Raw genomic sequence first — 15,721 nt, 5'->3', positions numbered from 1 at the left:
ACACAGGGGATTGTTATGTGATAAGCAGAGGGTAGTCTGGTCTCATTGGAAGTTTTGTGTCAGAACCCTTCATAAAATACTGAGTGAGGATTAGTCCTTTAATCTGTAGTGACTTCATTTTCTTTACATCCAAGGCGTTAGAATAAAACAGTCTTCAATTAGGGTGTGTGCTGGCAGTTTAGTGCAGTTTTGGAAAGAATGAAATGACTTGCTTTTTAGCGTATCCTTAGGTCTCATCTGAGAAATAGTTTTGTGGTACTAAGGGTGGAAAGCAGGCCATCGCGCATGTCAGGCAGTCGCTTTGCTGCTGAGCTGTCATCCCAGCCCCTAGGAAAATGTAATTCTCTACTGACCCAGAAGTCCCAGGAGAAGCACGGTCCTTTCCCAGCATCACTTTTACTTGCTTTGAGTCTACAGAGCCTGTTTTATTTCACTTCTGTAAGGGAGGCCCAAAGATAACACTTAATTCTTTTGGCAAAAAAAATTTTTAATAATACTGTTTTTCATTCAAGAACATTAATGACTTCACAATCTCTGACTTAATATTTTGTGAGAAGCTTTTCCACTAAAGACTATTTGCCTGGTAATGCTTCCAGAGCCCTGTGTGATGGCTGTGGTTTTGGGGACTCATCTCAGCAGTTGCTCGTTTTCTGTTTTTGCTTCCTGTTTCTTATGTCTTTAGGAGGCTGCCTCAGGCAACAGCACCTCAGCCATAAATCCTTGCAGATAAAGACATGTTGCCTGAAGTGGGCCAGGCAGCAGCTCAGTACCATTTCATGTACCTTCTAGTGAATGTTTTAATGTCCTAACATTTTTTGTCTGGTGGAGGATTACAGGCGCCCAGGGGCCTGTGCTTTCAGACATGTGCACTGTGTCTTGAGAAGTGACACTCACCTGTGAACTCTGAGAGGCCCATACCAAGCTATGAACCTTGAAGGTGCTTGGCAGCAGCACTACCACAATGGAATTTCAACACTGTTATTGTGAAATAAGTATTTTCTGCCCTGTTATTTAGGGCTCTTTTCTACAATCAGGAATTTTAGCCAGGGTCAATAGGATGTGTGCAGTGTAACCCACTTTTGATAACTACCTGTGTTGCACAAATAGCCGTTTGAGACACATAGCCACACTTTCATTCAGATGCACTTTTGTGACAGCTTTCTTGCTGCCACATAAAGTTGAGTTAGTTATAGAGTCCCTGAGTGTGCTGCTAACCAGCGTTTACAAAGAGAGTCTGCTTTCTTTTGGTCTTCTGGGGATGCCCCAACATCCTTATAGCTCAGAAATCTTGATTAGTTGCCCTGCCTTCTCTCTGAACATAGAACAGTGATGATGTGTTTTTACTCAAGAGGCCTGCAGTCCCTGTAAAGTGGGGCCAGGAGTCAGAGATAAAGTATGTGCAGTTGAAAGGTGTCAGATTTATTTCTTGGCTTACTTCCTAGTGGGGTTGCCTTTGCCCTGGAGGGGATATAGGTAAGTATCAACACATAATTCTCCTTTCTGTTCCAGGTTTGAGAAATCCCCCAAGGCCTCTTTTGGTGGCTGGCCCCTCCAGCACCGGAAGCAGTGACTCAGATGGTGGCCTCTTTGCTGTCCCAACGACTTTGCCACCAAATAGTCGACATGGAAAGCTCTTCTCTCCCAGTAAGGAGGCGGAGCTAACTTTTAGGCAGCACTTGGACTCCATCAGTGTGAGTGCTGGGAGTGCTAGGTGGGGTGGGTATGGTATGCTATTCAGATAGACTTTCTGTTTCCTGGGCTCATGTTCCTTCTCTCTTAGATACAGTCAGACTTTTTCTCACCAAAGCCCAAGAAACTACGGAAACGGCACTTACGAAAGCCGCTGGTGGTTCAGGTAAGGGAACATTGCTTGAGTCTGTGTGGCTGCATTGTGTCTATCAGGCCTGTACTCTAGCTGCTGAACGGGCCAAGAGATACTGTTTTCTTACATGTCTTTGATTTCAGGGTGATATAGAGGAACTTCCTGTCCTTTCTTATTAATAGGAAAAATAAAACTAAGAACAGAAATTGTAAAGGTATCTGTATAAATATAGACTTTGACAGCACTGAAACTTCTTTACAGACATGGGTGTGGTTCTGGTTCCCAAGAGTGTCCGAGCTTGGGGTTCTGTCTCCCAGATCTGTTAAAGCTTAGGCTTAAACAATGAGGCTAGAGTTTGGGCTGGCAGAAGTAAGGGTTTTTAGAACTGCAGTCAGTCGTAGGAGAACCCACTGATCTGCAAACCTTGGCAGACACGGGGTATACATGGTACTCAAGGAAGAAGACAGCAGCATCACCAGAGGTAAGGGAAGTGAGCTGTAAAACATAGCCACAGGAATTTGTGAATGTGGGCAATTTTTGGAAGACACGAATAAACCAATTTCCTTTATTCAGTCCCTTAGAAACCCTTTTCTCTAGGTCTGGTGAGGTAGCTCAGTAGAGAAAAGTACTTGACCCAAGTCTTACAATTTCAGTTCTACCTGCAGGACCCATGTGCTAAAAGAAAAAAATCCAGCTTGTAAAAGTTGGTCTTTAACCTCTATATTTATGTCCTGGGGTGTCTACACACTAAATAAGTAAACATAATTTTAAAATTAAAAAGAAAATAGCTATCTCTTATCCTTTGTCCTGGAAGTGGGAAAATCTGACTTGATACAGGCTCTAGTGTTGCTGAATTCAGAGTCTGATTATTAAACCAACCCCATGGTCTAAACCCAATGTGTTCTGTTTTATGTTAGTGTGTGTGTGGTGGCACAGTGTATGTGCAGGTCTATACATGTGGAGCCCAGAGGTTAATACCAGATGTCTTCCTTAATGCTCCCTACCTTAGAAATTGAGGCAGTGCTTCTCACAAACTCAGACCTCACATGACGGCTAGTCTAGTTATCTAACTTGCTCAGGGATCTCTCCTATCTCTGCTTCCTGCAATCTGGAGTTAAAGGTGGGTTTCCATGACTACCTGAAATGCGTGTGGGACCTGGGGGATCTGAGTTCCTGTCTTACGCATGCATAGCAAGAGCTTCCTCCCTGGACCATCTCAACCCCAGCCTGTCTGTATTATTTAAAATATCCATAGTGTGAGTGTGTGAGAGAGAGAGAGAGAGAGTGTGTGTGTGTGTGTGTCTGTGTCTGTGTCTGTGTCTGTGTGTCTGTGTGTCTGTCTGTGTGTCTGTGTGTCTGTCTGTCTGTCTGTCTGTATCCTTCCTTGGCTGTCCTAGAACCAGTTCAAACTCACAGAGATTCACCTGACTGCCTCCCAAGTGCTGGGGTTAAAGTTGTGCGCCACCACTGCCTGGCTGACAGTGATGTCTTCTTATCATCTTTACTACTGATATTTTTTTTTTTCTCACAGAGGACACTGCTCCCTAGACCTTCTGAAAACCAGTCCCACAATGTGTGCTCCTTCTCCATCCTGTCTAACTCTCCTATAGCTGGTAAGGCCAGACACCCCACCCCCCTCCCTGGGATAGCTTTCTGAGTATTACCTGAATGTGCCTCACTGTGGGTTTCCATGACTCTGTGTGTGACGTATCCAGCATGCCTCTGTTCGTTCTTTCAGCATATACTGATTATACACTCTGCCCCCTATGCTGCATTTAGCTGCTACTATGGGCAAGATTCTGCCACTGGCTGGAGTGTCCCTTTCTTTAGAATTGTACTCTGTTGTCTTTGGTGGCAGCACCAGTGAGCTCAGTTCAGGGGAGTGGTTTTTTTGGCTTTCTGCCTGTAGAGCCATGGTCGACACTTAGGAAGTAACTGTTGGTGGAGTACTCACATTTTTTACTTACGTTAGTGGGTGTCGTGGTGCTTTGAAGCAAGTCTCAAAGTGTTCTTCAGTGAGTACACATATTTGTTGATATACCTTGATTAATCTAATCTTTTTTTACTTAAGATTCTGGGCTGTAGGCAGCAGAGCACTGCTGTGATGCTGGCCTGTCTTCAGCCCTTATACAATTTTTATGTGCATGTGTAAGTGCCTGTATGGCACCAAAAGCCCATGAGGACCAGAACAGATGTCAGACCTCCTGCAGTTAGAGGTGCTTGTGAGTCACTAGATGGTGCTAGGAAACAAACCTGGGTCCCTTTCAAAAGCAGCAAGTACTCTTAACCACCGAGCCATCTCTTGTCCCTTCGTGATTTATTTCTTTTATTCTTTAGTTGTATTTATTTTGTGTATGGATGTTTTACCTGTGTGTCTGTCTGCACAGCATATGCTTGTCTGACCTACACAGGCCTGAGAAGCATGTTGGACTCCCTAAAGCTGCAGTTACCCCGTAGCTGTGAGCCATCATGTGGAAGCCTGTGTGATTAGATCTCTCACTCCCCGAGTCAGCCAGTGTCTGGAGTGTGGGGTGGCTTGCTATGATTCTAGCTATGTCTGCGAAGAAAACCCTCCATAGTTCATTGTGCACAGTAGGGCATGGACAAACCGGTTCATATGGTTGCATTTGTCTTCCACTCACAGGGAGAGGCTGGTTCCGGCCCATCCAGTCTTCTCTGACCAAAGCAGCTCTGTCTCGACCGATAGTGCCCAAGGTCCTCCCATCTCAGGCCACCAGTCACCTGCCCAGTAAGTGTAAAATGTGCACAGTGATAACCACTATGTGAGGTTCCTTAGTTGCTTTTTTTGACATACATCTTTGTAATATTCTCTTCTTCTCCAAGGCATAATATCTTACTGCTTTGCTAAGAGTATATCAAATTCCTTGGCTCTTCACTGAAAAGAGGTGTGAGGGAGAAGCTGTCCCAATCTCTCTGGGCATACATCATGGAGTGGAGTGTTATGGAAAGAGGTTTGATCTGTCACTCCTGTTGCTAGGTGCCATCGACTTAGCAGCTCAAAGCGCTGGCATCATCCCTGGAAGTCCCTTGCCAGTTTTAGATCCTGATGGTTCATCTGGCGTCTCTCCACTGTCTTCAGAACAAGCAGCCACTGCCATCTCGGGGCAGGGTGACACTGGACCACACCAGAACAGAGACCCTGTTACAGCTGTAAGGGTGAGAACATTCACAAGGGCTATTTGGTGTTAACCAGTAGCTTCTGGAGTGAGGTCATAGGCTTGGGTCATACTGAAGCCTGTTGCACCTTTGGAGGCCTTGATGGTTAGAGGAAACACGGAACAGAGAAACCAAGGTTTGAACACCTACCCCGGAGCACAGAGTAGGAGGGGTGAAGAGACATGTTTGCTGTGTGATGCTAAAGAATCCATTGCTAAAACATTCATGAAGGTGTAGCTTTGAATTTCAACCCTGTAGGTTGACATCAGCCCGTGGGCCCCACTTAGCAGGTACTAAGTGCTTGGTATATCTCTGTGGAAAACAGTTTATAAGGCCTTGACTACTCTTTTTCGTGAATCTCCAAATGCTTTGATTTTTTTCGCCTGTTGAGTTGATGCTGTGTGGGGTAGACCCCATGGAGGTCTGAGATTATGTGGTCAGCTTGTTAATAAGTGCAGGGCCAACAATATGAGATTGTTCCTCACCATTTCCAGCCTACAGCACAATCCATCTCTGCACCTGTTTGTAGGGACAGGGGGTAACTGAGAACAGTTTTTGTTTGATGCATAGCAGATAATTACTGTAGCTGTTTTTCCAGCTCAGGGTGGACCACTCAGAGGTCTTCTTGTTGTTCCAGGGCACGAATGACCCATTTATCGGTGTTTCAAGACCAGAACAGGAGCCAATGACAGACGACTTCCAGGTAGAGTACATTCTGGGGCTTCAGCGCCCTCTTCCTGAGTGCATGGACCATGCTCTCCAGCATTGTTGTCTTCCCCCTCCCTTGTGTGTTGCTATTGCTTCATGAATGAACAGACTATGTTGTCCCTGCTCCAGCTTCCTTTGCTAAAGCCCATGGGTTAAAGACTGGGTTTTCTGGGCTCGGGAGCGGGAAGTAATCAGCTGGTGGCTTTTGGAGCGTTATTCTGCACTAGATGCTGACAATGGGAATAAGGTCACCCTACCTTGGCTTAACTTTCTTGTGAATATTTCCTGAGTGTGCTCCTCTCTTGGGAGAATGGCGGATCACTGCATTTCCTGCAGCTGCTGAGCTAGAGCAGGGTGTTGTACTCACTGTTACAAGTGCTGGTGTGTATCTTGTGTCTGAATAATATTTGTTTCCTAGCAGGGATCATCTGTTCTGACCTTACCTGAGCTGTCTAAGGCTAATCTCCACAATGGCCTGTCCATACCTGTACCCTCATCAGAGGGCTCCAGCACCCGTCTCTCCCCACCCAATGTTTCTGCACTTCTGGACATTTCCCTCCCTGGCCCACCTGAGGATGTTCTCTCCCAGGGAGAACCTGCCACACAGATCAGCGACTCCATCATTGAAATTGCCATCAGCTCTGGACAGTACAGTAAGTACAGTTGGCCTTAGAGGCCTTCTAGACCCAGGTTCTCCCTAGGATGGTGCAGCTAGACCTCCAAAGAGCAGACCTCATCTGCTTGATTATTTTCCAGCCTTGCTGGTAAAGTCCCAGTGTAACTGTCAGTTTTTAGCTTTGAATGTCTGCCACTACAAGGTGCTCTGCCTGGCTCTGGCAGGAGCAGTAACTGGTCACTGGGGCCACTAGTGGTCTGGTTGAGTTGTTCCTGACCTTGAGGTAAGAATGGGATGGTTTTGAAGGCTCTTTGAAGCTTGGGGATCAGCTTTCTAGTTGTGCATCTGGAAGCTGACTTACATGTGTCAGGTAGTGCTTAGGAATTAGTTGCACAGAGTCACCGATGTCCTGCTCTCAGTCATTCTGTGACAGTGTTCCTGCTAGCAGTGGCACAGCTATTTTGTCTGCTGACATGATTCAGACATGCTTCAGGCAGACATGAATTTACAGCCTCTTAGCCCTTGAGCTTGATAGATTGCTGACTGGTTTGAACCATGCTTTTCTCAGTTGTAGACTGGGAACTGTGTGTACCCCACAGGATAGAATCAGTAGCCTGTTTCCCATAGGACTGGTGCAAACACCGTGAGGGTTATTGGCATAGTACTGTGGGCACAGTGCCTGCCTGACCCTGCCTGCTGTGTTCTGCATTCCTAGAGCATAAAGTTGCCCTGAAGGCTCTGTGATCCTTTTTTTTTGAAGACAGTTGCTATCCTTTGGTGTGGGCCTAGTGCCTCCTTTGTTTCCTGGGTTCATTAACACTCAGCCTCTGCCCCCTGCTGCTTTCCTGTTAGTTTTCGGAAGCATCTCTGACCTTGGTTGTTGGTTGACAGGTGAAGGAGTTCCTCTTTCTCCAGCAAAACTGAACGGCAGTGACAGTTCCAAGAGTCTTCCCTCCCCATCCAGCAGCCCCCAGCCCAACTGGATTGCCTCTCCCACTCATGACCCCCAGTGGTACCCCAGTGACTCTACGGATTCTTCGCTCAGCAGCTTGTTTGGTGAGTGTTTCTGGAAGACTCTTCATTCCAAGGTGGAGTCAGACCAGACCTCAGCACGTTTGCTTGCTTCTCAATATTATTTCTGAGTTAACTGAACATTTACATATAGGAGAATGCACAGATTTTCAGTTCATAGTTCACTGGATGTCAGCATGCTTATAGAGCCCACAGCCCAGTACAGACAGAACATTCAAGCCAGTCATGTGATTCTCAATGCCTTCTCCAGTCTGTTTAGCCTTCCCAAACTCTTCTTACAGAGAACTCTTTTTTTTTGTTCTTTTTTTTTTTTTTTTTTCGGAGCTGGGGACCAAACCCAGGGCCTTGCACTTCCTAGGCAAGCGCTCTACCACTGAGCTAAATCCCCAACCCCTACAGAGAATTCTTGCACAGACAAAGAGACCAGACCTTCTTTATGTTCCCAGTTTCTTTATATATTCAGTGAGATACCCTGAAGTGAGTTGCAGCTGGCTTGTGGTGTTCTTTCTTCCCCCAGGAAGAGATTCCATTCTGTTATTACACCTTACTAAATCACTTTGTAGGATAAAGTACAATGGAAGCAGCGATGGGTCAGCAATGGATAGGACCACACGTTGGCCAAGACTGCTTATTATTATTCATACATACATCTGTCCCATAGTTAAACCCAAACCTGTTGATACCCTTAACATGAGTTTGGGGGATAGAGTCATTGAACCTGTTTATTTTGTTCTTCCCCATGGTGCTACAGTGACTTGATCTCTTTTCTCTGCTTTTTCACTTGTTCTTTGGTGGTATTGAGAATGGGTGGCTACGCTTCGCTTTTACAGTTGTCAGGACCAGGATTTTACCCTGATAATTCCAAAGTTGATCATTCTTGATTATAGTACTGTGCCTGGTGGAAGAGTTCAGTGAATCAGACTCAACACCCCAAGTTTTGCTGTCATAAGAAACAGTGAAAACATGAGCTGAAATGTGTCACCTGCAGTCTATGAAGTCAGAATCAAACTTAATGCCTGTCAGTGAGGGTCTGCCATAGAGAATACAATAGAGGAGGAGCACAGCACCTGTGGCCCTTGGAGAATGATAAAGATGAGTGTACCCTAACACAGATGACAAAACCTGTCACAGCGTAATGCCATCGGTAGCCCTTGACACAAGTGTGAAGGTGGGGACCTAGAGGGGTCTGACTGGGGTACTTGGACACTCATGCCTGACTTACGTTCTTTCCACAGCCAGCTTCATATCTCCAGAGAAGAGCAGAAAGATGCTACCAACTACTGTTGGGGCCAACAGTGGCACATCTTTGCTTGGCCCTAGCTTGTTGGATGGAAATTCAAGGGACTCATTTGTGTCTAGGTCTCTGGCTGATGTTGCAGAAGTAAGTGCAGTGCCATAGTCCTGAACTGTTAAATCTCCACCCCATTCTGGAGGCTGTGGGGTCCTTCCCAGGTCCTGCGGGTCTTACGAAATGCTCATTGAGACTGGTATGTCACAGGTCTTTCATCTCACAGAGATCTGGCAGCACGTGGGCAACTGATGGCCCACAGCAAACTCTTAAGTACCAGGTGTCCTTTGTAGGGTTCTCAATGTGGGAAGCCTGGGTCAAGGTGGAGAGCCATGTCACCAAAGGCAAGCAGAACGCCTTTGTGTCCTTCCCTTGCTCTGTGACCTCGGGTTGACTCAGTTACCTGATCTGTAACGTATCCTGCCATTTTGAGTTGTAAGATGTTACTTTATCACCTTTCCTGCCCTGGCTGCAGAAGGCTATTAGGGTACATTTCCCTGTGATGTACTGTGGCCATGACCTCGTGGAACTTGGGAACAGGTTTTGTAGTAGAGTTCTCTCTGTTTTCTATGTGTAATTTTCCATGAACTAGGTTGTCCATCCATACAGTCATCCAGAGGTCCTCACGTTGTCTGAATGTGCCCGACCAGTTATAATTGCAGTTCCAGTATTGGTGGGAGGAGTGATCGCAGCTATGGTGCTGAGTACAGAACTGTAGGCATCATGAGAGAGAGATTTGATCAAAATTCATAAGCATATGAGAAAGATCCTTAAATAGCATTTCCCAAGTTGGTTCCCTGGATATCAAGGCCTTGGTAATTATTCCAGGAGTTTTATAGCCAGACACTTGAGAAAAAGTACAGGTGGAAACAATATTTCCTTGAGGCATGGTAGCATTAACCTGTAGTCCCAGCGTTAACTTGGGAAACCTGAGTAGGAGAATAGCTGTGGGTTTAAGGTCAACCTAGGATATAGAATGAGAACCTGTCTTAGAAAAACAAAAATCAAACAATATAAACTACAATCTTTTTTAATTTTTTTATTTTTTATTTTTTTTTTTTACAAAAAAATACATTCGTTTCTCAGTTTTCTAATGTGGATTTTGAGACTGTGGAATTGTAGAATACTTCAATGAGTTCTGAGTTGAAATGCTTGGCCATTTCAAAACAATGTTAGAATAGAGGGGGGTTGAAGAGATGGCCAGGTAATTTTAAGAACCTCTACTGTGATATCGTGTGACAACAGGCATTTGGATCTCAGCACCCATGTGATAACCTGCCCATCCGGCCTATGCCTGTCACCAGTTGTAGGTGCAGGAAAGCTTGAGCAGGAGGCTCACTTCTTGACTAATAGCCCAGCCTAAAAAATAGTAAGCCCCAGGACCAGGAAGAAATCCTGCCTCAAAGGAATGGGTGTGGAGTGATGGTTGACAACTGCCACAGGTGTATGCACACAGACAGACACTTAAATAAATAAATCTATTGTTTAAAAAGTAGATGCAGCAAGACTGTGAATCTTCTCACGTCATCTTTATATGTTTGGGCTGTGTGTTCACATGTGTGTGGAGGCCAAAATTCTACAAATTCTCCTTAATTGTGCTTCATCTCACTTTTAAAATTTCATCTAATTATATATACTCTGTCCTTGTGTGGTGTGGTGGTAGTGAGGAGTTAGATCTGAGGACAACTTATGAAAACTGGTTCTCTCTACTCTGTGGGACCCAGGGATTGAACTTGGGTTGTCTGATTTTATAGTAAGCACCTTCACCCACTGACCATCCTACTAGCCTGCTACTTTATTTACATTTTAGACAGGAAGCTGATGGCCAAAGAACTCCAGGGATCTTCCTGTCTGTGACCCCATAGCTGGAATTACAGATGTTAGTCTTTGCTTTTCTACGGGTACTAGGGATGCAAACTCAAGTCCTCATGCCTACACGGAAAGTACTTTACTCACTGAGCCATCTCTCCGGAGCCCTCTCTTGTACAATCTTTGGTATTTCTCAGGGCCATTCACTATGGATTCTTTACTCACTCAATAGGGCTCCTTGTAGTGCTAAATGTTTCACACAGAAGACTGTTCTTTTCTTCCCAGTTATCATGGATGCTGTGAGTCCCTGGTTCCTATGAGATGGGCACTGCTGAAGCCTGGAGGTCAGAAATGCTTAGTCTCCAGCCAGCCTGACTCCCCAGTCAGCACTGGGGATGTGGCATTCAGAACAGTGGGCAGTGCTAAATACTTCACAGGTGAAGGAGACACACATTCACCTGTAGAAAGACATCTGACATGTCTTCCTAAGAACTCTGCAAAGAGGAACTTTGGAAAGGGCCCTCATCTTCCAGCAATCATTTATGAGTACAGTATTCTGACAGGGAGTGAAAGTGATGAGTGTAGTCTCTAGGGAGAAGGAGATGAATACACAGATAGGACATGGCTCGTCTTGAACTCACAATACTTCTGCCTGCTTCAACTTCAAAGGTGGTAGATCCAAGGATCAAACACAGGTCATCAGGCTTGACAGCAAGTACTGTAACACACGGTGCCATCTTGCTAGCCCTCATTTTTTAAGAAAATTTTGATTTGTTTAAAGTTTCCAGTATGAATTTTTTTTTTCCCGGAGCTGGGGACCGAACCCAGGGCTTTTCACTTGCTAGGCAAGCGCTCTACCACTGAGCTAAATCCCCAAACCCCCAGTATGAATTTTGAAATTAAGTTCTTGCCATATTCATTCATGTTATGTAGCTCACTAAGAAAGTCTCATGCAAGTGTCAGTACAATCACTATGTGGACAGAACAAAAGTCCTGTCCTCATGAGTCCTCCACTCTGATGGAGAGACATGGTAAACCATGGCAGCTCCACAGGATAACGCCCTTCCAGATTCCTGTGTCCCTTGCTGTAGTTCTCTCTCTACATCGCTCACTGTGCTGAGCCTATGCTTTTCTAGTGTTTCTGGGGCAGCTACATTGTGCCTTCTCAGAGCCTTTGCATTTGCTGTGTCTTTTGATGGAATGTTCTCTCCTTGTGTGTTCATGGACTTGTACCCACACGTGTGAGGCCCTGATGCTTTAGAGACCCTCATTAACTGTTCTCTGCTTGCTTTGATTTCTGCCTTCTCTTGTCACTGTTGGCCTTTCTGTGGATTGTAATCTCCTTGAGTGTTCCTCATGGAATGGCTGCTTCTATAGTCTCAGCATCTAGGTGTTCATGTTCTTAGAGGCTTTCGTAGGATCGTGTGCACAATATATACTTGCAGAAAGTCCATGTGGTTAGACCACAAAGGTTTCCAAAATTCCTCATAGGTCAATAGGCTCCTTCCTTCCACTTACATTCTGCTCTGGGAGTCAAGAGCTTCTAGTGGGGACTAATGTCTTCTTGTCCCTTCTGTCCTATAGGTGGTGGATTCCCAGTTGGTGTGCATGATGAATGAGAACAGCATTGACTACATATCTCGGTTTAATGACCTGGCCCAAGAATTGTCCATCACTGAGCCTGGCCGCCGGGAGGTTCTTTTTGATGGTGGAGGAGGTGGTAATCCTGTTGGTGACCTCTCTCAGTGACTGTGCTTCGTGACACAGGCATCCTGGAATCCACAAGGGAGGTCTATGGAGCAGACCACATGAAACCTGTCTGCATCAGAGAGAAAGTCAAGTCCAGAATCCTGAGAAGACAGTGAACAGGAGCACCTCTAGCAGCATAACAATGTCCACATGCAAGCAGAGGTTGTACCATCCACAGAGGCCAGGGCAAGCTGGCCTGAGAAGGGTAGACCTCAGAAGTCCTTTGGGTGTTGCAGCCCTTGTAGTCTTGTAGCCTGTGTGCCATCCTGACTGTATGTCTGTGTGTTGAGCCTTCCAGAGGGGCTCCTCCTTGCAAGAAACATGCCTAATGTTCATTTTGTCTTTGGAGCTGTTATCCTATTTGAAGGGAGGCCACAGCCACTGCTGCTTTCTTTCTGATATCCTTTTTTCCACTTGGCTGTTCTGTCTGCAGTGATGTTGCAAGGGACAATGAGTATAGACCAGTCTTCTTTTCTGGTTGTATCTTGAACCTAAGACACTTCCTGGATGCCTTGACCATGAAGCAGAGAAGGGTCCCAGAGTCATGTTGCTAATGTTATCTTCCCAAGATTACTAACCCTCACCTAGTGCTTCCTACTCAAACCATCCAGAGGTTTGGTTCTTCCTGGCATAAGGAGGAGGAGGTTGTAAAGCTGGTTGGGAATGGTTTCCTTGCAGTTAAAGAATTGGGAGACGGACAAGGAATAGTAAGAGTCCTCTATGTAGGTGGCTCTGCTCTCAACCTGTGCTTAGTCCTAGTTCTTTCTAAGTGATCTAAGATACCATTCCTCTCTACTGGCCTGACCCCTACCCCCACCCCCAAATGCACCTCTATGTCTTCAGATTTTATGCGTGCTTAAATTTTTCATGTGTTATTGCTGGTATCTGAGGGCTGTTTCTCTTCCTGTTCTGGGACCCAAGCAGGGTTTAGATGTCAGGGTGTAGGAAGAGCTCACAGCTTGTTGATTTTTAGCAGCTCTTTTATGGAGTCCAGCGGCGGTCACAATTGTCATGATTGGGCCATTGTGCCTAGAGTGATGCCAAAAAGAGTTCCACAACCCTTCCTTGCCCTTTAGTAGGTCCTTGCAACATGGTCACTCCTGCTGTACCTAGGACGTCAGATAGCCATGACTGTAGTTCTTGGTGAACAGGTGACCCCTGCACTAGCTCACTCTCCACATAGTAGCCAGGGCTGACTCCCCCCCCCCCCTTTTTTTTTTTCCCTGAGACAGGGTTTCTCTGTGTAACCCTGGCTATCCTATAACTTGATTTGTAGACCAGGATGGGCTGGAGATCCATTTGTCTCTGCCTCCTGAGTGCTGGGCTAAAAGTCATGTATGACCATACCTAGCTTGCCAGGCCCTGTATAACTCCTAAAACTGCCACCTCTGCCTTCCACCTCTTTTTTTTTTCTTCTTTTTTTTTTTTTTTTTTCCAGAGCTGGGGACCGAACCCAGGGCCTTGCGCTTGCTAGGCAAGCGCTCTACCACTGAGCTAAATCCCCAACCCCTGCCTTCCACCTCTTCTAGTCTCCTTCCTCGAACAGTAGTACTTAAGACCAGCCCAGACCCTTACTTCTCTCCTTCTGCAATGAAGAAAGGGATGGAAATGTCCCTTTTGGGACACCTGATCCAGTTGTTTCACTGGCTACTACAAACTCTACAATGCAGGCTGTACTCCAGAAACGAGTACAGGGGCTCTTGACAGTAAATTCCGTCACCTCCCAGGATCTTCCTGCCTCTTGTACTGGAAAGGATCTGCCCCAGATGCTGGCATGTCGACCCCTACATCTGCTAAAGGTCAAACTGTTGGATGAGGAGAGCAGTAGCATATGGTGCCGTTAAGACTATGGTAAAGTAGCCAGTGTGTCTCTTCACCCAGTTGTGTGCTTTCAGCAATGCCTTACTTAGCTGAAGGCATTTAGATCTTGGGACTGTAGACTGGTGAGGAGACCAGGCTCAGCTTAGACCGCTGCTAGCTGCCCCTCCTTTGTTTCAGATATTCTCTCCCACAACATGAATAAGCATGGGTGCTTGTAGAATCCTGGTAACTGAGCATGTTAGGTAGTTGGTTCCCATCAGCCAGTGAATGCTGTGAGGCATATAATAGTCTGTGCCGTCTAAAGGGAGTTGAGACTGCTTTGAGGAACAGAGACCTCAGCCCTTGTCGCCCAGTAGCAAGCAAGGTATCCATCGAATGGACTGGTGCTTTACTCTAAGGAAGCTGACAGGATTCCAGAAGATTCCACTGCTTCTTTAACAGCCAGCCATATTTGTTTGCTCATTGTCGCCATATTAAAGGACAGATGGTGGTGGCATTTGTAGCAGAGAATCAGTGGATGTAACTTCCCCCAGCCTAATCAAATATCTATACATGAAACCTGGAAACTGCTAAAGGTTGGAATTTTGAAAAAAAGAAACCAAACAAAACCAGCAAGGAAGCCTCCTAGGATCTACATCTTCCTTCTCGTCCTTTCCGACAGTTTTGATATCCATGTTCACTCGGGCTTCCTTTCCTCATGGGAACTTAGTGTGACATATATTTGGTTGGTCTTTGAGAAGATTTTTTTTTTTGCTAATACTAATGTTTCTTAGACATGTTGATTCATCTTTTCAAAAGATTGGGAACTTGTATCTGGTGCTTGGCATGGACTGTGTCCTAGAGAAGATAGACACTCAGGCGAGCCGAAGTCCATATGTCCTGTCAGGCATAGTACTTGTCAGGGAGTGGAACTTGGGACATTTCATCATGGTCAACTTTTTCCTACCCTCTTCTTTTTCATTCCTTGTCATAGCCTCTGCTAGGGGAGGTGTCATTCAGTTTAATAGCATTTTTAACCAGACCACATTATTAAAAATGGTCAAAACAAGTTTAGAAGGAAATTGTTTTATGTACTTTTAAAACAAATCTCCCAGATGCATTCATGAGGAAATACTGTACTTTGTCTTAATTTTAAAAAGAAAAAAAAAAACCTTAAAAAAGGAACGAAACCCACAGTATACCTTTCCCAGAGGCTAGCCTGTGAGGTCAGTCCAGTTTTGGAAGCACTGCACAGCCAGACCCTTACTGGTTAGTTAGATCACTGGCTGCGGGTGCCCCCGGCAGGCAGAACTCAGTGCTGTTTGCTTTGATAATCGTTAAGCCATATCATCTGAGGTTTCCGGCTTGAGATGTGAATTTGTTTTATAGACTATAAATATACAATGTATGTATAAAGCAGAATGCCTGTCCTTCTGGTTATTTTTTGTACCATATTGTAAATTACATTATTTATTCTTTACCAATTTTTTGGGAATAAAAGGTGTTTTGGTTATTTAATAAACAAAAACTGTTAAACTTCGGCTAAAATTTCCAGTTCGGCTTGTAAATGTTTTTATTGTGCATAAATACATACTAATACTTCATCTAACGACTGTATTTTGTGCCTGCTTTTACAGCCAGTGTGCTTAGGGTATTCAGATCTGGCACAGTGTAGTGAGATGAGCCTTAAGGCCCGTAGGTGCCCAGGGTGTGAGGGTGC

The 15,721-nt window shown here is 45.4% G+C and overlaps 1 protein-coding gene across 5 annotated transcripts in view; it reads left to right on the top strand.

The window, feature by feature from the left end:
- Positions 1-15,610, top strand: part of Cramp1 (cramped chromatin regulator homolog 1) — a 48,553-nt gene extending 32,943 nt beyond the window's left edge. The window contains exons 12-21 of one of the 5 annotated variants that reach the window (XM_063268565.1): positions 1,510-1,691; positions 1,781-1,855; positions 3,354-3,435; positions 4,467-4,571; positions 4,821-4,993; positions 5,637-5,702; positions 6,126-6,360; positions 7,215-7,379; positions 8,591-8,736; positions 12,037-15,610. In XM_063268565.1, coding sequence (XP_063124635.1) covers positions 1,510-1,691; positions 1,781-1,855; positions 3,354-3,435; positions 4,467-4,571; positions 4,821-4,993; positions 5,637-5,702; positions 6,126-6,360; positions 7,215-7,379; positions 8,591-8,736; positions 12,037-12,201 — 1,394 coding nt within the window. In that variant the 3' untranslated portion in view covers positions 12,202-15,610. Of the gene's footprint in view, positions 1-1,509; positions 1,692-1,780; positions 1,856-3,353; positions 3,436-4,466; positions 4,572-4,820; positions 5,000-5,636; positions 5,703-6,125; positions 6,361-7,214; positions 7,380-8,590; positions 8,737-12,036 lie in introns of all 5 variants that reach the window. The other 4 variants (XM_063268566.1, XM_017597599.3, XM_017597600.3 and 1 more) reach the window with 4 other exon arrangements.
- Positions 15,611-15,721: the final 111 nt, after the last annotated feature.

Source organism: Rattus norvegicus, chromosome 10 (assembly GCF_036323735.1).
Source record: "Rattus norvegicus strain BN/NHsdMcwi chromosome 10, GRCr8, whole genome shotgun sequence".
In the NCBI taxonomy this organism is placed as follows: domain Eukaryota; kingdom Metazoa; phylum Chordata; class Mammalia; order Rodentia; family Muridae; genus Rattus; species Rattus norvegicus.
This window is presented reverse-complemented; position numbering and strand designations above follow the sequence as displayed.